This window comes from Sylvia atricapilla, chromosome 10 (genome assembly GCF_009819655.1).
Source record: "Sylvia atricapilla isolate bSylAtr1 chromosome 10, bSylAtr1.pri, whole genome shotgun sequence".
Taxonomy (NCBI): Eukaryota; Metazoa; Chordata; class Aves; order Passeriformes; family Sylviidae; genus Sylvia; species Sylvia atricapilla.
This window is the reverse complement of record NC_089149.1, coordinates 19901931-19928416: the sequence shown is the minus strand read 5'-3', so window position 1 is coordinate 19928416 and position 26486 is coordinate 19901931. Positions and strand designations below refer to the sequence as shown.

Here is a 26486-nt window from a genome sequence, read left to right as displayed (position 1 = left end):
CAAGGATCTACCTTCTACCACTATGACAGAACTGGGAAGGCATGGGGAGTGAGATGTTTATTTAAACTCTTTGGTTTGCATCCTGACTGACATGGACATTATGAACTTTGTGTATTTATACATTATCATGGCTTATGTTGTAACAGAACTTGTTTGTTGTTAGCTAAACAACAATCTCTGAGAAGAGATTATGACAGAAGGTTCTGGCACCTTTCTCACAAAACTTTTACCAGCTTGGGGTCTTGTCACTTCTCTTTACAGCAGGAAATACATCTGCAAGCCTCCTCCGTTAAGGTCTATGACATGTCTTATTTTAAATTTTCTTCTCTGTTGTATTTCATGGCAGAGGCTAAAGAGGGGTTGGGGGGAGCACTTTTCTAGAATTATGTACGAAAACATCTACTGCTGCATGTGACAGATGAAATAATGGACATGAAATAACAGAGATGAAAGGAGTGTATGGAAATTTTGACTAATGAGGAGAACATGAAATGTAGTTAGCCTCTGGAAATACCTTAAAGCAACAAGTCCATATATTACCGTGTCCTCTTTCCTAGTTACACGTAGTTTTTATACAGAATTCAGTACTGCATTACCTAAGCATTTAAATACATCATTTCCACAGCAATTTATGGGGCACATCTCACTTTACTTGTCCGTACACACCGTGGACATGGAAACATTCTAAAACCAGAGTCTGGATAGTGTTTCTGAAGAGAAATACAACTTGTTCCATTGTGTCCCACTGGGACACCCTCTCAGAGTGCTGCAGAGCATGGCTCACAACTCCTCTCTGCAAGAGACACAGGTATGTGCCTTGAGACACTCAGCAAGCACAAAGCAAGGCCAGAAGTAAACCTCCAATAGATTTAATTAGAGGCTGGTGTTTAAACTCCCATTTCCATATTCTCTTCCTGACTGATGGCTGAAATCAGGCATGGACAAAAAGAACTTGAAACTGGTTTCAGGTGATAATTAACAAACTCTCACTCTGCCATCTCTCTGCATGGCTAAGGAGGCATTTCAGCAACATATCCAGCTCTCAGGCTCTGATTATCATAACTTCTTTAATGCTACTCAAATCACCTTGGGAGGAAGCTATATTTAAAAGAAAAAAAAAAAAAAGAGAGAGAGAGAGCAAGCATAGGTGTTTTCTGAGAGCTGCATCTTTTGTGCATGACCAAAAGAATTTGGTCTCCTACAAGTCAATGCTGTAGTTTAAAATAAATGTTTACGTTATTAAATTCATATATGAGGGTAAAACTTCTGGACTGGAATTCTAAATTTTAACCTGAAGTGGTACACTACTATTTACTGTATTTCTGACATTTCCTTTTCAGTCATTGATAACAAACTCAGAGGTTGTCAACAAACTCAGTTTTTGTTCTCTCAGACCTCTCAAGTGCCAACATCTTGGCTAGCCAAAGTCCTCTGCTCCTTTCTACACTCTACATCCAAGAACATCAGTACTAAATTTCACATTTCTACTCACACAGGCCACTTCTTACATGACTATCAGCATGACAAATAAACCAAGGAGTAATTTAACAATTCTCTGAAAAGAAGCAAAACTTTCCTAAGTTTTGGCTCACACTTCTGGTAGAGACTTAGTGGAATAGCTAGAATTTTCTCACCAAGACAAAAGATCCTTCAGGAGAATCAGTAAAAATATGGACTGTTTGAGAGGGACAAGCAGCTTCTCACTCCATTGCTTCCCTCTCTTCACTGTCTTCCAGAAGTTCTCTCATAATGACTCTTATTTTGGGCTACCACAACTTGAATCTCTGTCACTGGAAGAGAGCATTGCACTGTCCACCCTGGGCTGCCATGATCAGACATCAAACTTCCACATCTGGACACGTGTAACACTGAATCCTTACCACACCACCCAAGAATATAGAGCCAAAATTATACAAAAATACTAAGCATGCAGACAAGTGACAGAGAGCAGTCACTTGCGAGTATATTACAACACCAGTTGGTCTCCATGAGCATTCTTTTTCATTTGTTCTATTGCAAAGTTTGTATTTTTGTCACTCCACTTCCTTTACAGACTTGGAGACAGAATGCCAGTTGTACTGAATTTCCAGCTGCCACAGCCCAAACCAGGGCTATTGCATGTCAGAGTTTAGAATTAAACATGCAGAATGCAGAGAACAGTCACAATAACGCTTTTTTGATGCTAAGGAAAATGTAAAAAATGAAATTAAAAAGCCTCCATCTAAAGTAAAAATAGCAGTCACTGCCATAGAGACTGTATGAGGAAAAATGAAAACTACATTTCAGCAAAACTGCACATGGTCCTGTAGCCAGACAAGAAAAACCTTCTCCTTTGCTCAGTGGGATATTTAACTTTATAGCTGTACTTCTTATTTTTAGATAGTTCTTTAAATGCCTAGTTTCTGACTTCCCTAATTTCTTTTGTATGTAATAAGTTTGGTATATATATATAATTTTTTTAAGAGCTGCACTGTCATAAATCAGTCCAGTCTTTGGAGGTCTTAAAAAATGTAGAAGTTATGACTGTAATATTCACAAATACTCTTATTATCCCTTCTAGGCTTTGTGGAATGTCTTGACATTCACGTCTCTGACTTGGCACAATAACCACCACATCTTCTGGGTATGTGCAAGCACACCCTCACACACACAGAGCCTCTCTCACTGCAGGCTGTTCGTCAAGGAGAGCCCGTGCACACTCCTGGTGTGCAGCAAGTGCCATCAGCGCTACGGTGTGACACAAAGCAGGAAGGGAATGTCGGGCTCATTTCTCACAGGGGAGAGGCAGAATTGCTAAAGATGGATCCTGTGTGGCTGGCTGACCCCTCCTACACCTCCGCACGATGTCCCTGTTCCTTCCAGGGAGCGCAGGCACGCTGGGGAGCCCCGCGGGGCGCACTAATGAGCCTCGGGAAGAATGAGGCATCATCACGCTGCCCATAACGAGTTGGCTGACGATCTTTCAGCTCCAGCAGCCTAAGAAATGAACGTGAGCCCGAGTGCAGGAGCTGTGATCCATGGCCAAGGAGCCAAGCAGGGAGCTGAGGGAATGACCGCTTGGCTTAACTTAACATGTAGAATGATAATTGATGGGTCAGTTTGTAGCTGTGAAAGGGGATCTGAATTGCTGCAATACACAGGATTTGCAAGTCATTCTCAGGAGACTGGAACCAAGTCCCTGTAGGAAACTTCAGGCAACGCAGTCAAGTATTTGCATTCCTCAAATGTCATATTTTCCACTGGACACATGTAAGCACAGGAGTGCGTGTGATACCACTGCAAGGTTGAGGGACTCGCCTTCTATTAAATGTTAAGCTTCAGACATAAAACAGGCTCATGCCACAAAACCACATCTAATTCTAATCCTTCTACTGCTACTAAACTAAACATTTCCCTAGTTTTCAATCAAGTTCTGTTGGTTCTAACGAATGCTGTGCAGCTGTGGAAAATATCTGAAAGAATTAGTAGTTGTTTCGTAGGGATCTCAGACAAAACGTTCCACATGTGGTCCTTTGAGACTGCCACACAGCAAAGGCTGGGAAAGGCAAAACACAAAAGGAAAGTCCATGGGGGGCTATGTCCACACTCATACAGGATGCAAGGTGTGTTGGCTGTTTCAAAAGGAAAGAAAGGATCAAGTCTAGCAAACAGAGCTAAAATCAGCTGGAGAAAACCCCAAACACTACATACAGCATTTGGAGAAACAACTGAACCACAGCTACCAAGGACACAATCCACAAATTGGACACCACACACACTACTATCATCCAAAAATCATCATCTCTAAATCCAGAGTTGAGGATCTGAGCCTGGATTTGATTGCCACCACAATTCATGAGACAAGTCAGGACTACTGCTTTGATTCAGGTCTAATAATACCAATTTGAGTTAGTTCTGTGACATCTGAGCACCACTGAACAGAAGTCTTGAGATTATTTATTCTTATTAAGTGGAGTAGAGAAGACTTCTTTAGATTTATGTGTATTCCCCCAAAATTAACATTTACCACAGGGGGAAAAAAAAAAAAAAAAAAAAAAAAAAACCCTGCAAATTCTGTTGAGGAGGCATGAGACTGTTCTAATTATATTGAGAATGCTTTTGCAATATTATATTGATTATATTAAACCTCCTATGATGCAAATACTCTTAGTACATATAAGACTATCTGCAGAAGAATTACATAGAATCAGGGGGAAAAGTATCAGATTAGGGTTCCCAGACTTTGCTGTATTTGCAATTCATGCTGAATGTGTTCCCTCTCAAGCTGTCATTTTACATTAGGAGTTAATTTTCCTGCTATCGATCCTCTCTCTGCTTATTCTTTTTCTCCTTCTTCGGCTGCCAGGGTTTTGGAAAACAATAACAACCAAAACCATGACAAAGAACTTGAAGTCCCAAACACATTTTGCACACATTCATTCCATAACCATCAGCCAGCTTGAATTCTACAGCCCCATGCAAATTTACATTACAGTTGCCATGCATTTGAATAATGAGTCACTGTTAAAAGAGAATAAAAAGAAGGAGGCACAGTGTATTCATGTCAAAGAGGAGCTAAAATCAAATAAAGGTACTTCACAGCATAGGTGTTTATAATATTGTAGTTGCTGTAAAGAACACTCCTTGTTTCTGAAAACAAAATCTAACAAAATCTTTCACAGAAATATGGCCCACAAATTAGCTGCTGCAGTTTGGTGAGGAATGAATTAAATACCCCATATAAGATAGACTGTTACAGAAACAGAAAAGGAAAAAGGATTGTGACAGGTACAATTTCCCCAGGACACTTGAACTACATTCTGTGCTCAACAGCAGGATTTGTCAATAGCAATAATCCTGAAAGTGAAAGAGATATATGTGGAGTCTTTCCATCAACCTTTTCTAACACATTACTCTTTCTATTCTTTTTTTATTTACTCTCTTTGCATTTCTCCAAGCTAGTTTTGGCTGAGATACAGCATGGGAAAAAGCAGACCTAAGTGTGTGTAAGTCTAAATATAAGATCCTTCTGGCATGCAGTGATGGGACACCCCCTCCTGGAGAAATAGACACACTTCTTCTGCTCCAGCAGAAAGAATGGGAAATTAGTGATATTCCTGGGAGCTAAAGACAAACTACCATAACAAATCTTGATATAATGACAATAAGTGGGAATGCTTCCCCTTGATATACACAAGATCCTTCTCTGGACTGACAAAGACACTGTTAGATACTGCACCCTTCAGAAAAATCACTCATTCACATTTAAGCAATTAACAGCTATATGAGAATCATAAAGAGAGGAAACTCTAGATTAAATAAGTCAGGATTTTTCACTCAAATTCAGATCTTCCACAAGGGAGATTCCATTGGCGGACTGACTCCCTGCATCACAAAATACATCACTTTGAACCAGGCAGAATATCACCATTCAGGTGGTCACCTCCTAAAGTGAAAAAGAAAAATATCTCAGATGGAAAGAAAGGGTTATCTTGCTTGGCAAAAAGTCCAAGTTCTACACATTTCCTTCACTCACTTCTTTAAAATAACTTAAGATAGTTTCACATCATTATAGATTATGGCAGATCTCACTAATCCACTCATATTTGCTTAGGATGTCATTTGCAAAATTTATAAAAGGTAAGGTATAAGACTTCTCAAAGGACTGCCTCCAAGAGGCAAAATATTAATCAATATGCTACTGCCTGTGGATGAATGAGGAAGCAGTGAACAGAGGAGAGGTTTGTGGTGCCAGTGACCAGAATACAGGTGACAGTATAGTAAGTCCCTGACTGGCTATAGCCTTTAAAAATGAAAGAACTTTACAGGTACAGAGCTCCCAAATGAGCAGCCTGGATGCGCATATTTACACTGGCAGCAATAGCTCAGACACCAGTGGTACAAACAGCTGGGGAATTTATTTTCCCCCCTGAGGTGGCTGGCAGTTCTGCTATGTGCAGAAAGCAGGATAGCTTCTGACCTGGACACTGCTGATTTGTATCTTAATTAGATGCAAAAGAGAACGCAAGAAGAGAGAAAATCACAGTTCAGTGTGGTCACTGATGTGAATTTTGAACTGCATTTGACATTGCTAACATCGCTTTCATTTGGAGAGCTTCTAACCACAGTCTCCTGTGCTATTACAAGTATATAATAAATTACAAATGATCAAACTGCAGGTATCTCTCTCAGTTTGCAGCCCAATTTAGAAAAAAAAAAATCAGTGGAAGAACAGCCACAGCACATGGGTCAGGCTATGCCTGATCAAAGGGGAGTTATTCCTCACAGCTCCAGGAGCATTCAGGCACTGTTTTACCTCAAGGCAGGAATGAATAGCAAGGATAAGGCACTGAAGCTCCTAGGAAGTCCCCACAGCTTTAAGAAGCCTGCAGAGAAAATTTCTAAGATGCATTAAGCACAATGGTTCTCAGTGCCCAAAGCAAACTGGAAAATATTCCTTCCCTCAAGTTACTTAACACTAAATCATCACCTGCAGGCTCAAGCTGTCATCTCTGAGTCACATCTCACAGTGTCAGGAGTTCTCCTCAAATCGTTTACTCTCCCCCTCCCCATGCCAACACACACACACTGGTTTCTCATACAAGCATTAGCAGAATATGAATTACTTCTAGGAAGGAATGAGAATTCTCTTCATAAATAACAAACAGTAAAGTCCTGATTAAATTCAACCACAGCCTTCCAGTCACTCCAAACAGTTCTACATTCAATTATAGTTTGGGATTTATCAGGAAAAAGAAAATTCTCAGCATTTCCTGGTGTAAGGGTTAGCCTGAGAATCTGTTGTTTTGTCTATAAACAGTAAGAATGCACCTTCAAGAATCAGAGGCAAGATGCAAATTAAATACAACCACTTCAAAGACACTCCTGTACTGAAGACTTTATGGCATCCAACTGGCTCTAGGAAAATAGCTGATGTTCTGGTGAGGATCAGGAGACAAGACTTTTTTTCTTTCACTGTCTAGTCAAAGCACTTTGTCCAGTTCATTTCATCTCTCACTGTACACACACTTGCATTATGGCACTGGGATCTAATGAGCTGGCAGTCCCATGACTAAAAATACAAACACATTAAAGATCATGGTCATAAGGAAGGAATTTTAATTATCCTTCTGATCATCAAGTGAGCCAGATTAATGGAGAAACACCAGGGGAAATCATTATCAGTCTACGGAACCAGGAAAACCTGAGTTACACACAAGAATTTGATAATGTTTCATATCCAGTACTAAATTCAGGCTATAGATGTTGGAAGTCCTGCACCGCTGTTTTAGGAGTAGTGTGCAATTCATAAATCCACAGAACAGGGAACACTCCCTTAAAGAGAAAGCAATGCAAACCTCTTAACTCTGCTGCACCATTAATTAATTACAAACTAGATTCCTGAAGAAAAATGCTTTTAAAACTGTAAAAACAAAAAGGTAAAACCAAAGAGCCTTTCAGCAACCCACCATGTAGAGGAACCCTTTACCACAGCCTACAGAATGACAGACCCTGGGTAATGCCTCACTTACAAAAACACAGGTGAAGGATGGCACACCCTTTGCATCAGCCAACTGCAAATTACCTCTTTTTTCACTGACTCTTCCCAAAACATAGGATGAAAGGGTTTCCACTGAAGGTAATTGTGCAATGGGAGCACATCTTTCAGAGCAATTTACACTGACCAGCAAATAGGACTCAACAACTGCTCCTAAATAAGTAGCACAGAGTCTCTTTTCCATCAGTGGGACCTTTCTGCTGATCTGCTTTTACAAGGAGAGCTGACCTAAGCTTGAGGAAACCTGAATGTTGTATGTATGCACTGATCTAGTGCATTTATGTTTTAAGTTTTGGCAAAACCCACAAGTGAGCATAAAAATTTAGCCGTCCCAAAATGTTTAATAATCAGCCAAGTTTATAAAAATTTCTTCAAATAGTATTTCATTTCTGCTGTGCATTTTATCCAGAGGAATCTTGAAGGGGCTTTGAAATATGTAACAAAGCACAGTAAAATGATATAAATTATATTATCATTTCCCTCTCAGATGAGCTCTAGCACCTGTTTGACACTGAGCAGCATCACTGCACAGCAGGCTACAGCTGGAAGCAGAGCAGCTTTTTATAGAGAAACTGCAAGTGGAGTTCAGAGTCAATATAATTACAGAGTCTGGGATTTTATCAGAATCCTAAGGATGACATTCCTTTCACTGCTTCTTGTGAAAGTCTGTAAAACTTAAATTAATAAAAACATTTTCCTCCAGGCATTCTTATTTTGAATTGATATTTCTTCACTTGACTCCCAATTTCAGTGGTCAGTAAAATTACAAAGGAATTGTGCTCTGGTAGAGCTTCCCACCAGGTATTGCATGTTGGAATTAGATCAGGATTTTCAACGAGGGTGGAGGGGAGCATTTCCAAAGTTTGGTTCACATCTGTGAAGGGGCCACGTTTATTAATAATAACACCCACCAGGGAGATGCATGTGTCATTTCTTAATGCATAAAGCATACCTACATTTCCAGCAGATTCCTCTGAAATTGCTCCTTCTCTTGACATCAAGAAGGCAGAGTGCCATGGCAAAAAAAAAAAAAATAATTTGGAACTTACCTTCCTGCTCTCCTTAGAGAAATCTCTCTTCAGGCCAGCTCTATGGGAGTATAAGCAGAACCTGGAAATGGTGCTTTACCAGCACAACATTTATGGAGAAGTGTCTATTGATGGAAAACAACAAAGAAAAAAGTAAGGTCAGGATTTTAGAAGCCTGGTGTCTCTGAATTTTTAACTTACCTCTAATCAACTTCAGTGTCTTCAGAACAGTCTTTAGCTTCCCCTAGAGAATCTCCTTCCTCTGCTGGTCATATATTTTCACAAAATCTGTAGAGCTTAGTGATTTCTACATTCCTGGCAAATGTTGAAATCAACCCAGGTTCAAAATTTACCGAGAGGAGACCTCTCCCCAAACCAGTGCCATGTGTGATTACAAAAACCCTTCTCTCCTGTGTTAAGATGCTGCCAGTAGACCAGATTCAGTCAAGCACCAGATCAAAGAACCAAAGCTTTGTGTTCTTTTCTCCCACACATCCAGTAAACCCATGAGCTGGCCCACCAGGGTAACAGCAGATATTGGCATTCTGTCAGCCTGAGAAAACTCTTCTGAGAAGATACAGAGAAGACATCTGCTGAGAGTGTTTGATAAGGACACTTCACTCTCTTCCACTGGCAAAGTCATTTTCTGTTCTTAACATCTGAAGGAGCCAACAACCAAAGTCTTTGCCTATTTCTGTCCAGATGAACTACACAAATCCCAGAAGTTTTCATAAAAACTGGATTGATAAATGCTATGACAAGCTTTAAAGTTTAGATCAATATTTAACAGGATTGTAATCTCCTCTCACAGGGAAGTGTTCTCATTAAAAATACTACATTCCATGCAGGGAATCTTGCTAGAAAATCACATAAAGAAATTTTGAAAATTCCCATTTAGGAGGACCCGAGCAAAGAGAACAGTGCACACAGAGCAAAGTGTTCTATGCAATCCCAGTTCTGACTTGACAGATTTGAGATCTGGGCATAAATAAGAAACAGTGAAAAAAGCTTTATGAGAAACCCCTACAAGATGTATTTATATGCAGGCAGACAACAAATGCATATGAACTCATAGGCCCCATTTGGATTCTGGAAAAGCCAAACTTTGCAACAAGATTAAACAAGAAGTTAAATATCATAAGTTTAAAAGATTTCTAAAGAGAGTGAATCAGAGATGCAATAAGTGCTTCTCAATTCTGTGTCTGGAAAATAATCCCCCACACACTCATATCAATAGTCTGGAGTTGCCAGAGTGGCCACTGATTTGAAAAAAATATATTAGCTTCTTTAGAAAGAGTAAAAATTGTGAGGGGAGGGGATGGGTACAAAGGAAGTAATAAAAGGTAACAGATTAAGATGATATAGATTTTTTTCCCCTGAGAAGGTTTTTGGCAGGAAGCCAGCAGTGAAATCTACATATACACATTCCAGTGGGAACTGAGAGAAACCTCAGCCCTGCCAAACTCTGTGGCTTCATTTTAGATAGCTCACTGTACATGCCTGGAAGACTTGGGAGAAATGCACAGCTTCCAAACACTCAAATTCATGAGTTGTTTTCCAGGAGGTTACCACTATACTTGCAAGAAGTTGTGGACATTAGGGAAGTATTTCCAATCAAAGAAAAATAAAGGATGAAAGAGACTTGAAAGTCACCTCTTCATCTCCTAGTTACAAAACAAAATAAATGCTCAGGGAGGTGTTTATATCTCCTGTTCCTAAAGGCACTGAAGGTCTGTGACTTCACACCTCTCCCACCAGTGCATCCCGCCATTCTGCTGGGCTTATTCCCACAATTTCTTTCTTAAGTGCCCAACTTGAGTATTTTTAACTACAATTACTTCTAGCCCTAACCACGAGGAAAAAGAGATTCAATTTTTTTTTTTTCATAGTAACCATATTTGCATTTGACTAAACCCTTCTCCTCTTCCAGATTTCTCTCTGGAGTCTCCCTCCAGGTTCAACATAGTTTTGAGTTTTCTCACTGTTCTAGAGACACTTGAGACAGGCCCTTCACCAGCACTGAGGGTGAAGAAGGATTGCTCCATGTGTTCTCTAGGCCACACCACTACCTTAATGCACCATCCTTTCCTCCCTTGGATCTCCCTCCTGCAGTCCCCCGACAGCAACATACAGCAACATCACTTGGCTCTGGTTGTCTCTCACACAGCCCTCAGGAACACAACCCCATCCAGGCTCTGAGAAACACCTCCCTTCTCAAGGCTGCTGTTAAATAGTTGTATTTTGTCTTAATTACTTATAGCCTGCAGGGCACTTATTCTTTGAGTTTTCCTGAGAGTTATTTCTGATAAATATAAATGAGAGAAACCTTCAAAGGTTGCACCAGGTATTTTAACACCATTTCATACTGGTGAAATAATATGTTTCAATGTGCTCGAGAGCTCCAAGAGGCCAAAGGAATTGTGACTGCTTCCATGATAAATTGAAAGCTTAAGAGAATGAGGATGAAACATGTTTCATACTCAATCCATATTCATTATTTAAAAGCACACAGGACTGAGAAAACATGACCTGGATTCTGTACGGATGAAACAATGCCATTTAAAAAAGAAACTAAAGCAAATACTACATCTCCTATTCCATAGCAGTAAATTGCTCATGGTATGTTTAGAGTTAGAAGGGTGCACAATGAACCATTTACTAATCTGTCATTGTTCCATCCACAAATTAACCCCACAGAACAGTTTGGACTGAAGGATCCTCAATCCAACTTCGTATTCTCAGTACCACATCCAGAAATATTCAAAGGGATTTCATAACTTATTTCAGTTTTGAGCTTGCGTGCAAACTGTTGCCTGCACCTGCTATTACCAGTGGTTAATATTTGACATTCTGTAACTTTCTCATCTCATTCACATACTTTTAATATTTATGTTTTTTGAACAGACAGGTTCCAAGCCCAACACATAACTATCAAAATATCTTCACAACAGCCAAAGGTGGATGTAATCTATACTATATTTAAAAGGAAACAAACTTTTGTGCAACAGCTGATGACTGTCAAGTGTGTCCGTGCTGGTTTACTCCCTCTACAGATACACGAGAGCATAAATACAGGAAATTTAAAAAAGCATTTGAAGCTGGGGTACAAGATTACCACAGGGCATAAACTCAACCTGCATCCAGAATTTCTGGATGAAGCAAAAGGCTGATTAGGGTGGCATTCCAGTTATTTGGACGAAATAATTTCTGGGGATTTGCTGGAGGGAGAGGAGATCCTGTCTCCAGGGAAAGCCCTGGCTTGGACATTTCCTGGGACTTTGCTGCTGCTCAGACCTGCTCACAGCACAGACACACACACACACACACACACCACACACACACACACACACAGGACACACACACAGGACACACACAGACACACACACACATAGACACACAGACACACACACACACACAGGACACACACAGACACACACAGGACACACACACGGGACACACACACAGGACACACACATAGACACACAGACACACACACACACATAGACACACAGACACACACAGGACACACACACGGGACACACACACACACACACGGCTGCAGGCCCCGGGGAGAGGAAGGCGTGCCTCAGCCTCACTCACACGGTCACAGCGCACGATTCCTTAGCTGCCACAACTTAAACACCAGCGACTTTGAAATGTGCTTTTCCAAGCCATTTTCATACATGACCGTGGTTTTCCTGCTGGTCCCGTGGTGGAGGAGCCGTGCGGGTCCCTGCCCTGGGGCTCCGTCCCGGGCGCGGGCAGGGGCAGGGCGGCCCGGAGCTCTCCCTGCTCCGGCTTCACTCCATAGTGATTCAGCAGCACCTGCTCACGTTCCCCGCTTTGGGCGCTGCATGCCGTCGGTCCATAGCCGAACCGAGCCGCAGGAGCGGGCAGGACGCGGTCCCGGCCCCCTAATGCTCCCACCCCCGGCATTCCGGAGCTGCTTGTTCTGCCTCACCGGGGAATCCTCCGCCTTCCTCCTCCTCCTCAGCCCCGAGCTGCCCGGCCGGCAGCTGCAGCCCGGTGTGCAACACACCGCCCATGACAGCCCCGTGTGCCCTTCATGGCCCCTCACAGCCTCGTGTGCCCTTCATGGCCCCTCACAGCCCCGTGTGCCCTTCATGGCCCCTCACGGCCCCTCACAGCCCCTCACAGCCCCCTGTGCCCCTCACAGCCCCATCAGAGCCCCGTGTGCCCCCCACACCCCTGTGTGCCCCCCACAGCCCCTCACGGGCCCCAGTGCCTCTCACAGCCCCTCACAGTCCCGTGTGCCCCTCATGGCCCCTCACAGCCCCCTGTGCCCCTCACAGCCCCTCACAGCCCCGTGTGCCCTTCATGGCCCCTCACAGCCCCTCACAGCCCCTCACAGCCCCATCAGAGCCCCGTGTGCCCCTCATGGCCCCACTGCCCAGGGTATGAGAGAGCCTTACGGGTGGAATTGCAGGATTGAGAATCTCGACCACTTGTAGAAAATTTGACTTTTTCATCCCATGAAGGAGTTGGAAGACAGTAAAGTGGTCTATTTCCCTGACAAAAAGCAAGGTGTAGCATTTGCGTCGTCAGCTTGATATTGAGGAAATAACACTGTGACCCCTAGTTAAAATTGAAACCATCAATGACGGCCAAGGTCAGCAAACCGCTATTAAAGACTGTGCGTGCACCAGCCGAACTACTGGCGAGGCCACAGGCAGCGTTTTTCAGCGCTGCTCCACAAACATCAGGGGCTGGCAGCAGTGAAGAGGGCAAAGCTCCAGAACAGCAGCAAAGCCGCGGGATTTAACCTGCAGCGGGGAGGCGGCTCCAGCCGAGGGCCCAAGGAGCCCACTAAGGACACAGAAAGGCTGTTTTCCCTCCTGCCATTGGCTTCCAAATTTGCAGGAAGTTTTCCTCCTGGCAACAGCAGGCAAAATGAAGGTTTGTATCCCAGCAAAGTGCTTTACAAAAATTAAGGATGGCGAGTAGTCAGTCCTTTGTGAAAAGGTGAGATTCAGTCAAATCCAGTGGTTTCACATGGATACTGGGACACATGGATCCTGCTGGGACAACTACTTCCCATTCTATGCCAATGACAAAAAGCACTGCCAGAACCAGCCCAGATTCACAATAAGCCTTTACAGCTAATGAGCCCCTGTCTATCTGCGTTTAAGCTGGCTGCCTTCCTCCTTATAAACACCACTTCAGAGCAGCACTGCCTCCTTCCAGTCCCCTATTAAAAGCGAAGTCCCCTATTAAAAGCAAAAGTATTTTTATCACTCTTCAACAAGATGCAGTCCTCTTTCTTACCAAACCCCCAATTACCACATTGCAGACTCAAGTTAAGTATTAACAGGCAAAACTCTCCCTAAACCTACTTAACTCTGGGTTCACAGCTAAAGGGTTAGGAACATAGCTGAGGAGAGCACACTAATTGATGACAAATGTCATCTTACACCAGTCCTATTACATAGTCATGGACATAATTTAATCCCCCTAGGAAGAGGCTTAAGCAAAAAGACACCTCTCTGGTGCATGAGATAGGACTCAAGTTATTATTGTTGTCCACTTGACAGCTAAAAATGACAGTAGCTATTAATCATCCTTCAAGATAAGCCTGAGTTATGCATGTACGAGAGTAGCAGTGTCCTGGGTTGTAGTTTAGGGTGTATTCTATCACCATCTTCAGTTAATGGCCCATCAATGCCTTTTGCATGACTCAGAGATAACTCCCTCCGGGCGTTATCTCTCTCTTTAATGGGCCATTAAGGCTCTCTTCCATGACTCATCATCCCATTGTGAGATGCTCCGCCCATGGAGAAGAGCCAAGCATTCTCACCTGGATATAAGCTGGGATTTGGGACAGTAGAAGCAGCCCTCTTCCACTGGATTCCCAGAGGACCGGAGCTACCAGACCTTTCTACAAGATTTCTGTTTCAAGAAGACCACCTCGTCTGGACTGTTTCCATCACCCTGATCAGGTTGTATTCTGACTCTGTCACTGGTTTTTCTTTTTGTATTTATTTTATTTTATTCTATTTTATTTTCCTTTTCTTCTCATTAAATTTTATTTCTGACTTAGAGCCTCTTACTTGGTTTGTTTTTAAACCACAACATATTTTTGGCGCCCAACGTGCGGCAGAGGCAATAAGAAAAGTCAGAAATTACAATCTTATTGAGGACACCTGTCTGTTATGATGCCCAACATGCTTACATGTGTCTTATACCTATCTCTCTATATTTTTTCCAAACGTGGGGCACTATCTGCCGGCATTAATGCTCCTGCATAGACCAGGATATGGTACTAAAATTGCTTTACTGGTCTATTATGTCAATTGCTTGATAAAATCTGAGGCAATGAACATTATTCAGAATATATACCCAGTTTTGTATTCTTGTTCTAGTCTAGGATGCTACGTCTGGAGCCTCAACAATCTCACCCAGCCCCTGTGGGGAGGAGTAAAGAATGATTTTTTCCAGCTTTTCAGGAAGGACACAGCAGTTTTTGAAAATATTGAGTACCCTCTGGATGCCAAGGACAGCATGATGTTCTTGTTAGTCTTGCTTGGTTTTCTCTGTACGGCCCGCACCATGCTTAGAATCAAAACACTACATGGTGTGTTGGAGCATGTTCTTAAAGAAGTAGAAGAGGTAAAAAGAAGCAAAGCAATAACATCGACGACTACACAGACTCTCACAGAGGAAAAAGGAACCAAAAGTGCTGTCAGCATCTCCACACAAACCGTCACTGAACCGGAACAGCCTAAACCAGTAGCAGTTGCCACCACTCAGAAGAAGAAATCAAGGAGCAAATCAGTCCGCATAGCGACTGACGAGGATGGAGCAGGACCTTCGCACTCAGCTGAAGAGACAGAGACAAAGATCATCACCCGCTCTCTATCTCTGGGTGAGCTGCGTGACCTGCGAAGGGAATTCACCCGTCAGACCAACGAGTCCATCCTCACCTGGCTGCTCCGCATCTGGGATGCTGCAGCCAATGACACCATTCTGGATGGAACTGAGGCCAGGCAACTGGGATCACTGTCCCGCGATGTGGTCATTGACCAGGGAATTGGAAAAACCCAAGAAACTCTCAGCCTCTGGCAGCGACTGCTAACAAGTGTAAAAAACAGATACCTTTGTAAAGAAGACCTCCTAGTGCACCAAGGAAAATGGAACACAATAGAACAAGGTATCCGATGCCTAAGGGAATTGGCTGTGCTGGAGATCATTTTTGCAGAAGATGAGAGATTTCCTAAGAGCCCAGATGATGTCCAGTGCACATCACGGATGTGGTTGAAATTTGCACGGCTTGGACCAGAAATGTACTCGCGTTACCTGGCAACACTGCAATGGAGAGAAGGTGAGGACAAGGTGGGTGTCCTGGCTAATAAACTAAGGATTTACGAGGACACTGTCACCGCCCCAGTTCGTGCCCATGTCTCATCTGTGGAAACAAGACTGGCTGAGCAAGTCAGGAACTTAATTGAAGAAGGCCATCAGAAACTGAAAAAAGAACTTAAGGAAGAAATTTACGATATTTCACCAGAGCCGACGAGAGTCTCTGCGATTAGGAGCAGGCATCCCCCAGCCAGGGAGAGAGGATACACACCCCGAGGTAACCTTTGGTCTTTTCTTCGGGAGCATGGAGAAGATATGAAGAAGTGAGATGGAAAACCTACCTCCTCCTTAGCAGCCCGGGTACGTGAACTGAAAAGAGAAATGCCTACAACAAAAAGCTCATCTAGAATCAGTGTTGCTCCGGTCTCTCGTGCACAGAACTCCAGACGTTACAGGAATGATGATATGACTGATCCTCTTGAAGGAACCTCAGCAACTCATTTACAGGAAGAGAACAACGTATGCGATGACCAGGAATAGGGGGGCCCTGCCTCTAGCCAGGAAAAGGAAAGGGACAATCGGATCTACTGGACTGTGTGGATCCGATGGCCTGGCACATCTGACCCACAAAGATATACGGCATTGGTTGACACTGGGGCCCAATGTACCATGATGCCATCAAGGTATGTAGGAAGAGAATCCATTTCTATTACAGGAGTAACAGGAGGGTCCCAGGAACTGTCTGTATTAGAGGCCGAAGTGAGTTTAACTGGGAAGGAGTGGCAGAAACACCCCATCGCAACTGGCCCAGAGGCCCCATGCATCCTCGGCATAGACTATCTCAGGAATGGATATTTCAAAGATCCAAAAGGATATCGTTGGGCTTTTGGGATAGCCGCAGTGATGAAAGAAGGCATCAGACAATTGAATACCTTGCCTGGTCTCTCAGATGACCCCTCTGCTGTGGGACTGCTGAAAGTAGAAGAACAAGAAGTACCAATTGCCACAGCAACAGTACACCGTCGGCAATACCGCACAGACAGAGACTCTGTGATCCCCATACATGAGATGATCCGCAAACTGGAAAGCCAAGGGGTGGTCAGTAAGGCCCGTTCACCTTTCAACAGCCTGATTTAGCCGGTGCGTAAGTCCAGTGGAGAATGAAGGCTGACGGTGGATTATCGTGGTCTGAATGAAGTCACGCCACCACTGAGCGCTGCTGTGCCAGACATGTTAGAGCTTCAGTACGAGCTGGAGTCCAAAGCAGCAAAGTGGTATGCAACCATTGATATCGCCAACGCCTTCTTCTCCATTCCTTTGGCAGCGGAGTGCAGACCTCAGTTTGCCTTCACCTGGAGGGGCGTGCAGTACACCTGGAACCGACTGCCCCAGGGGTGGAAACACAGCCCCACCATCTGCCATGGACTGATCCAGGCTGCACTGGAAAAGGGTGAGACTCCAGAGCATCTGCAGTACATTGACGACATCATCATATAGGGGAATACACCAGAGGAGGTCTTCAAGAAAGGAGAAGAAATTATCCAAATTCTGCTGAAAGCTGGTTTTGCCATTAAAAGAAGCAAGGTTAAGGGACCAGCTCAAGAAATCCAGTTCTTGGGGGTCAAATAGCAGGATGGTCGTCGCCAAATCCCCACAGAGATAATCAACAAGATCACAGCCATGTCCGCACCTACCAACAAAAAGGAAACACAAGCTTTCCTAGGTGCCATAGGCTTTTGGAGGATGCACATTCCTGAGTACAGTCAGATCGTGAGCCCTCTCTACTTGGTGACCCGCAAGAAGAATGATTTCCACTGGGGGCCTGAACAGCAACAAGCTTTTGTTCAGATCAAGCAAGAGATTGCTCATGCAGTAGCCCTGGGCCCCGTCAGGACGGGACCAGATGTGAGGAATGTGCTTTACTCCGCAGCTGGAAACAATGGTTTGTCTTGGAGCCTTTGGCAGAAGGTGCCTGGGGAGACTCGAGGCCGACCATTGGGATTCTGGAGCAGAAGTTACAAAGGCTCCGAGGCCAACTACACTCCCACAGAGAAGGAGATCTTGGCTGCCTATAAAGGAGTTCAAGCCGCCTCAGAAGTGATTGGCACTGAAACACAGCTGCTTTTGGCACCCCGACTGCCAGTGCTGGGGTGGATGTTTAAAGGAAAGGTTCCTTCCACACATCATGCCACCGATACCACATGGAGCAAATGGATTGCCCTCATTACACAGCGCGCCCGCATTAGAAACCCAAATCACCCTGGGATTCTGGAAGTTATAACGAACTGGCCGGAAGGTGAAACTTTTGGATTATCGTCTGAAGAAGAAGAAGAAGAAAAGCAAGTAACACGCGCTGAGGAAGCCCCACCATATAATGAGCTACCGGAGACTGAAAGACGATATGCTCTGTTCACTGATGGCTCCTGCCGAATTGTAGGAGCTAACCGGAAATGGAAAGCTGCAGCATGGAGCCCCACACGACAAGTTGCACAAGCTACCGAGAGACAAGGTGGATCGAGTCAAGTTGCAGAGCTTAAAGCTGTCCAGCTGGCTTTGGAAATTGCTGAACAAGAAAAGTGGCCGAGGCTTTATCTCTACACTGACTCATGGATGGTAGCTAATGCTCTGTGGGGATGGCTGAATCGCTGGAAAAAGGCCAATTGGCAGCGCAGAGGAAAACCCATCTGGGCCGCTGACATTTGGCAAGACATCGCCGCCCGAGTAGAGAAGCTGACCGTGAAGGTTCGACATGTAGATGCGCATATACCCAAAAGCCGGGCTAATGAGGAGCATCGCAACAACGAGCAGGTAGACAAAGCTGCCAAGGTGAAAATATCACAAGTGGATCTAGATTGGCAGCACAAGAGAGAATTATTCCTAGCTCGTTGGGCCCATGATGCCTCTGGTCATCAGGGAAGAGATGCAACATATCGATGGGCCCGTGACCGAGGGGTGAACCTCACTATGGACAGCATCTCACAAGTCATCCACAACTATGAAACCTGCGCTGCAATCAAACAAGCCAAGCGAATGAAGCCTCTGTGGTATGGTGGACGATGGCTGAAGTACAGGTACGGGGAAGCCTGGCAAATTGACTATATCACCCTTCCCCAAACACGCCAAGGAAAGCGGTACGTGCTGACCATGGTGGAAGTCACCACTGGATGGCTGGAAACCCACCCTGTGCCTCATGCCACTGCCCGGAACACCATCCTGGGCCTTGAAAAACAAATCCTGTGAAGACACGGCACCCCTAAGAGAATTGAGTCGGACAATGAGACCCATTTCAAGAACAACCTTATAAACACCTGGGCTAGAGAACATGGTATTGAATGGATATACCACATTCCCTATCATGCACCAGCTGCCGGGAAAGTTGAACGGTGCAACGGACTATTAAAGACTGCCCTGAAGGCACTTGGTGGGGGAACCTTCAAGAATTGGGAACTAAACTTAGCCAAAGCCACATGGATAGTTAACACCCGAGGGTCTGTCAATCGAGGTGGTCCTGCCCAGTCTGAACCCTTACACACAGTGGATGGAGACAAAGTACCTGTGGTACACATGAAGGGCATTTTAGGAAAGAGTGTTTGGATTAATCCCACTTCAGGCAAAGGCAGACCCGTCCATGGGATTGTCTTTGCTCAAGGACCTAGCTACACTTGGTGGGTAATGCAGAAAGATGGAGAAACCCGTTGTGTACCACAGGAAGACTTAATTTTAAGTGAGAACAGTGTGTAAGGTTTCATTCTGTATGTATATATGCATTCATCTGTAAGAATGTATTGATTTAGGCATGTTGTAGATGGTAATAGAATAAGGGGTGGATTGTCCTGGGTTGTAGTTTAGGGTGTATTCTATCACCATCTTCAGTTAATGGCCCATCAATGCCTTTTGCATGACTCAGAGATAACTCCCTCCGGGCGTTATCTCTCTCTTTAATGGGCCATTAAGGCTCTCTTCCATGACTCATCATCCCATTGTGAGATGCTCCGCCCATGGAGAAGAGCCAAGCATTCTCACCTGGATATAAGCTGGGATTTGGGACAGTAGAAGCAGCCCTCTTCCACTGGATTCCCAGAGGACCGGAGCTACCAGACCTTTCTACAAGATTTCTGTTTCAAGAAGACCACCTCGTCTGGACTGTTTCCATCACCCTGATCAGGTTGTATTCTGACTCTGTCACTGGTTTTTCTTTTTGTATTTATTTTATTTTATTCTATTTTATTTTCCTTTTCTTCTCATTAAATTTTATTTCTGACTTAGAGCCTCTTACTTGGTTTGTTTTTAAACCACAACAAGCAGAAAAGTGCAGCCTGTTACTTATAAAGGTTTGGTTGTTGAAGTTTGGCTTTTGGGTTTTTTTTTTGTTGTTGTTGTTGTTGGTTTTATTTGGGGTTTTTTGTTTGTTTTCTTTGAGGCACTGTATTGGTCAAAAGCCTGTCATAACCAGAATTGCTAAAGAAGAACATTAAGTATGCAATCAGTTCAAAATTAAGGGAAATTAAATGAGCAACTAATGGATCAATACTGATTCATCAGGAGCCAGGCTTGATTCCATCTCTATTACTCACCACTTTTGAGGGCAGACACTTTAAAAAAGATGAAACAGTATTACAGTCATCCCTCTCATCATCTAAATCTGCAGAATTCCTTTTTAAATCACTCTGCTTTTGATGACAAAATTGTTTGGGCTTATCCAGTAGCTGCAGCTGTGCCTACACAGGTCCAGCCAGGAGTAAGGCAGCACTCAGTGTGTCCAGTAGCTGGACCCTTTAACCTTCCAGTTACTTCAGTCACTGCTGCACACAGCCCAGCACTCACACACACACACACTGCACACACCCCTGCAGCTGCCCTTTGACAGTCCTTCTGTCCTGTAGCTGCCCCTTGGTCCTCAGTCTCCTGGTTAGGAACAGCTTTGAACAGCTGCCTCTGTAGCTGCTCCAGGAAAGATGGATGCAAGAAACCACATTTTCTATTTGCTATTTTTCATCTTTTATCCTATGTATCCTGCTTTGCAAGGACCTACAGCAACAACTTCTGCTCAAACTTTTCCCTCCCACATCCTCCCATGACCATTTTACAATGGCATCTTCAAGACTGTGTCCTGGGGTGATGTTATGATACTGTATCCCCTATCACCTGCTTTATGCCCACACATGGGTCCTGTAACTTGAAGCTGGAAGCGGGAGGAAGCTGGGGGAATTCCTTCAGTTCCCACAGACTCCCCCCTGCTCTCTCTGCTGTGCAGCCAGGAGAGTTGTGCCTTTGCTTTTAGCTAGCTCTTGTTAGCTGAGGCAAGAAGTTTTCCTGGGACAGTGGCTTCATCTTCTGGCACTGTGCAGCTCTGCTCTGAAAAGCAGACCATCACTGGGAGCCCCACACTGTGGCCCCGTGGGAGGGAGGCTGCAGGGATGTCGCTCCTGGCTCCAGACCTCAGGAGAAGTGAGCAGGACTCTAAAAATCCACCAGCTTTCTCCACAATGAGAAAGTTTATTATCTAACATTATTCGTTCTTTTTTTTTTTTTCCGTGCCTGTGTGCACTCTGCTTGTTAAATAAACAGGTTTTTTCACTTTCCTCCAAGAAATTCCTTTTGAACCTGTGGGGAAAGGCTGCTGAAACCTACCTTTCTTTAGAAGACACATTCATTTCAGAATGTTTCCTTCTGATTTGTCTAAAACTGAAATGGACTGGCTAACAGATGACTTGTTTGTTTTTTGTGTTTTTTTTTTACTCTGCCATAAAGACTGTTTTTAGTACAAAAACTGGACTGTTTTACAGTTCAAACACGATCACTTTTCTTTCACTCTTTTTTACTTTCAACAAAAGAAAAAAAATAATGATGATTTTGATCAGGGGATCCTAAAGGAATAGTTTAAGTGGAATTCTAAATCACTTTTGAAAATGGCTCTCCAGGACATTTGGAAACAACAAGGTTAATGGTGTTTGATTTCAGTTTGAAGGAACTTTACAAAGTTCAGACTCTGTCACATCTCAACTGCTCAAATAAGGTCATAGTACTCACACGCAGCATAGCTACTTTCATGTAAAAAAAGGGGGAAGGAACAAACTGAGACCAAACCAGAAAACTGACACTTTGTTTTATACTTCCCAATAGAATAGGCTTCACTCATTTCAAAAATAACTCTGCTGAAAAGCGCAGGGCTGATTTTAGTACACAGACTAACAAAGCTGTAGAATACCTGCAGAATACACCAGCGCTCAGCAACTTGAATGACTCAATTCAAAACAACCATCACAGCTGCCGTCATGTCATTCCTTCTTCACCCCACAAGGGTTTGAGCATCTCACACAGAAACCTATTCACTGAAACCAGGGGGAAGGAGGCCTCTCTCTCAGACCGCAGGATGAAATCCATCTGCAGTTCTCACCTGGTCTGAGCTCTTTCCCAGAGCCTCTTTCCCGGCGCAATTCCCGCGCTGCAGCGCAGGGAGCGGCCACGCGAGGGCGCCGCAGCCCCGTCTCCGGAGGATCCTGCTCCCGCACCCCTCCGGCGCCGGGAATTTCGCCTTTCGAGGCCTTCCCTCCCTTTCCAATACACGAATAATACACGGCAGCTCAAGCCAAGCCGTTTGGCGCTCACGGTGTGGAAGGGGCACTTGAAACTAAAGCTGTTACGCTTTCCTAGAAATGGAACAAACAGAAGCGAAGAGTGGGCGGGGAGAGACGGGCCATCAGCACTGCGCTGGAAAATGAGCTGCACTGGATGAGGAAGCACTGCACAGATTTCATTCACAGTACAAGTACTCAACATGTTTAAACATCACTTTCTGAATACCGTGTTTAGCACACAACAAAAACAGCCCACTCCTACATCGGTTTCAAGCCAAGAGCAAGATCTCAAGCAGCATTCCTTAAACCAGCAGCTTTTAGTCCTGCTTTACCACTTGATTAAACTGTGCAGCTACTCAAGTCAATGTTTCCCAGTTAGTACAGCTAATTCATCAGCGCACCCCTACAGAAAGGCTATTTATCAATTCCATAAATTCCATTTATTTATTATCAATAAATAAATTCCTAGTGATTCCTCTTTTCATTGTTCAGGTAGTTACATTTGTTACCTTAATCCAAACATAAATCCACTTCAAAGTACAAATTGAATCATAAATTAGGTCAAACTTCAAAAGGTAATGATTAATCGACTTCAATAATGCAGTTTGCTTATCACTTTATCTCCACAGCCAGGTCCAAGCAAGGTTTATGAGAATGACCTCAGCCTTGCAGCTCTTTCCTTTAGCACTTCTGGTGGCACTGGAGATGGATCAATTCTTTCATTGCTGCAGATCCTCTGCATGTGTAGCTTAGAAGAGATTATGTATCTTAATGAACTGTGCATACACAGAAAACTAAGTAGTTTTTGCCCTTTTAAAAAAATTATTTTTACATTAAAGGCTTGGTTTTTGTCCACCCGTGACTCTCAAACATGCAGGTGAGCAGGTACTAACAACCTGAATCTGTAACTGAAATTTAGTTCCAGATTTCCTTAAATTTCCCAATCCAGGTTTCTTGTCACTGCCCTGACCACAGTGGAGGCAGTTTTGGCTGAAACAGCTATCAGTGCTCTTTATCACACCAGGACAAGAGATGGAGATCCTGGAGAGTCTCCATCGACAGCAAAGATGATCAAGGGTCTGGAGCACCTGACACGAGGCTACAGCTGGGTCTGCCTAGCCCAGAGAAGAGAAGGCTCAAGGAAATCTCATCAATGGGTATAAATACCAGAAGGGAGTTATAAGAGATGTTTACAGTGTTGCCCAGTGACAGAAGAGGCAGTGGGGACAGAAACACAGGAGGTTCCACTTCAACATAAAGGAAAAGTTATGGGGTCTATACCTTTGGTACTTATATTGGGCAAAAGGCCCCCGTCAGCTAATTTCTACAGTCAGCTCACCTTTCAGATTCTCTCTTCCTGTTTACCCTCCAGGACACAAGCAGGGATGATGACAAGCAGATCCAGTCTCTTACACAGAAAGGTTACCACTCCAATGTGGTACAAAAGTCCCAAATATTCTATCAGGATTTCTAGTTCAGTATCCATAAAAGGTTTAGTTGCTCCTGCCCAGACTGGGGCTCAGGACAGATTAAATACAGAAGTTAAAAACGCAACACGCAGCTTAACAATATCCACCTTGTTCCTGCAAACAGCTATGGTAGTCACAACGAACATAACACACAAATACACAAAGAGACCCCAGAATTTTATTTAAAGTGTTCAAATGCAGCATTGAAAACAGAGAGAGTGGAATGCCAAGAGTCAGAGAACTTATGCTGAGTTATGTTTTCTTTGACAAACTAGCACCATTGAATCACAACTCACAGACTAATTTATTTCTAGAGGTTAAAAAAACCCCATCATTATAAAATTTCTAGGAATTCTATTAAGAAATGGTTCTCAATTTACTACTCCTACAAAGATGAAAGTAGTCTGAAGTTTTCATATCTACTCATTGTCCAAATTACTCATAACAGACAGTTCATTCTTAAGTCTAAACATCCTGATCAAGGGAAAAAAAGTCTAAAAAGTGACTTCCACAAGTCTTTACAAACTAAACAAGTAAGAAAGATCTACTGCGTTATAAATATACACAGTACAATATGTACAAGTCTGGTCTTACAAAATAAGAGCTTCCTAGTCCATAAAAATACTAACTCAACTACAAAGTTTTCTCAGTATTTAGTCAAGCTGTCTCAAGCAGTCACCATAGCAAATTCCTAAAATACTGATTTGTTCCATAGCACAACAGCTTGAACGTGTTCACAATGGGAAAGAGCCCAACACTTCACCATGAGACTGATTTCTAGCCCTAATTTCCCACTCAGGTTTAGTGGTACTGTTAGTGTTTGCTATCTATTTTAACGTCACAAGGCCTTTACATGTTTCTAGACTGTGTTTGACCTATTCAAAGTGCTGAAAGTGCGATCAAAGATTAGAGTTTTGTATCCCTTTTTCAGTACACCCTTCTCTGGCACTGGCAACAATAGCAAAGGGTTTCTAGGTCTGTGAGGTGCAAAAGGCACACACTCATTTGTACATGCTTAAGGGAAGTATTCACACATACATACATGCACTTTGCTTTAAGGACCTGCCTCATAATATTATAAGGCTTCCTCTGAGTAAAGAAATTCAAAAATTCCTTACAAATGCTTTAATGCAGACACCTGGAATTCATCGTGACCCTGACATGAACTGCTTAAAATGACTGAGATGGTGGTGGGAAAAAAAAAGTAGTTTTGGCTTTAAACTTATGCTATCCAAGTATTGCTCTGGACAGAGAAACACAAAGTCTGTGCTCTCTCTATCAAGCAAGGGCCAGGTTACATTCACCCACATGGTTTATCACAACAGTTAACAGCATTTGTGAGCCTCCACATACACATAACCCTTGGCATTTGTTCTTCTACTGAAGGCCATCTGCAGCCTGAATGAAAATAAAACTATTTGAAGAATGTTTCAAGCATTACCCCTCTGTACTTACACAGAAAAATACAAGAAGTAAGAAAACTGAACTGTGCCTCTACCAGAAAACAGATCACCAACATAAGTTAACACTGCCTCCTTTCCTCCTCCTTTCTCTACAGTGCTTTCCTATGACATGCATCATAGTAGCTCGTACTGTTAAAAATTAAGAACATATCCCTCTTGACAAAGTTGACAAATTTTTCTAGTGGGCACATTGGCTTGCTGGAACGTTTATAATGATCCTTGCAAAACGAGGTCTGGAATGTGACATCAGCACCATTGTACAGGATGCGGATAAAGTGTTCTTTGGGCCTCTTCCCATCCTGCCACAGCTCAAAAACTAATCTGGCAGCAAATCTGGGAAATCTGGCCTCTGTAATGCCCAAGGCACTAAGAACAGGTGACAAGGTGACGTCATGTGCAGAGTAGAGAACAAACACTTCTTCCTTCTTGCCTTCTGCAATACGCTGCAGCCGATTGACAGTCTGGTTGAGGAGAGGATGAGTAGCCAATAGGGCATACAAGAAGTAAAGTTTCTTTTCCTGCCTTTCTCTCTCATCCTCCAACTGGTGTCTCTTGATTACTTTGAAGTGTTCCATACCAATGCAGCCAGCTTTGGTACACGGAAACGAGACATTATGACAGAAATAGCACAAGAGAGAATCTATTGGGTTAGAAGCTCTCAGCTGCCTGGTGGGAATGCCCACAATCTTTGCCATATCCACATATATCCTCTCCAAATCGCTGTTTTTCACCCGTAGGCTGTACTGCCTGCGCTGCTCCTCTTCCAGGTAGTGGTTTCTCATGGGACAGTCGCAGCTTCCCGAGCAGAAAATGGTGCTCCACTGGTGCCTCATGTTAATTTTCTTCCAGTCAAAATCGGGCAAAAAGGTGTAGAGCAGCGCCAAGGCGCTCTGCAGGGTTCGGCTTTTCCCTGTGGTCTCCAGGTAGAGCTGCTTGGCTGTCCAGTCACCAGGGAGCAGTTTGTGCTTGTTGATATAAATTTCTCGCAGCAGCTGTCCATTTCGCAAATGTTGTACAACCCCTGAATTTTGACAGGAATTACAACACATGGTTAGAATCTTTGCAGTTTTGCCAAGAAAAAAAAAATTACAGCT

At 43.6% G+C, this 26486-nt stretch overlaps 1 protein-coding gene across 1 annotated transcript in view; it reads right to left on the bottom strand.

Moving 5' to 3' along the window:
• Nucleotides 1-24085: 24085 nt before the first annotated feature.
• Nucleotides 24086-26486, bottom strand: part of PXYLP1 (2-phosphoxylose phosphatase 1) — a 48082-nt gene continuing 45681 nt past the window's right edge. Inside the window, exon 6 of the mRNA XM_066326244.1 lies at nt 24086-26413. Within this exon, the coding sequence (XP_066182341.1) occupies nt 25482-26413 (932 nt within the window). The 3' untranslated portion in view covers nt 24086-25481. The remainder of the gene's footprint in view (nt 26414-26486) is intronic.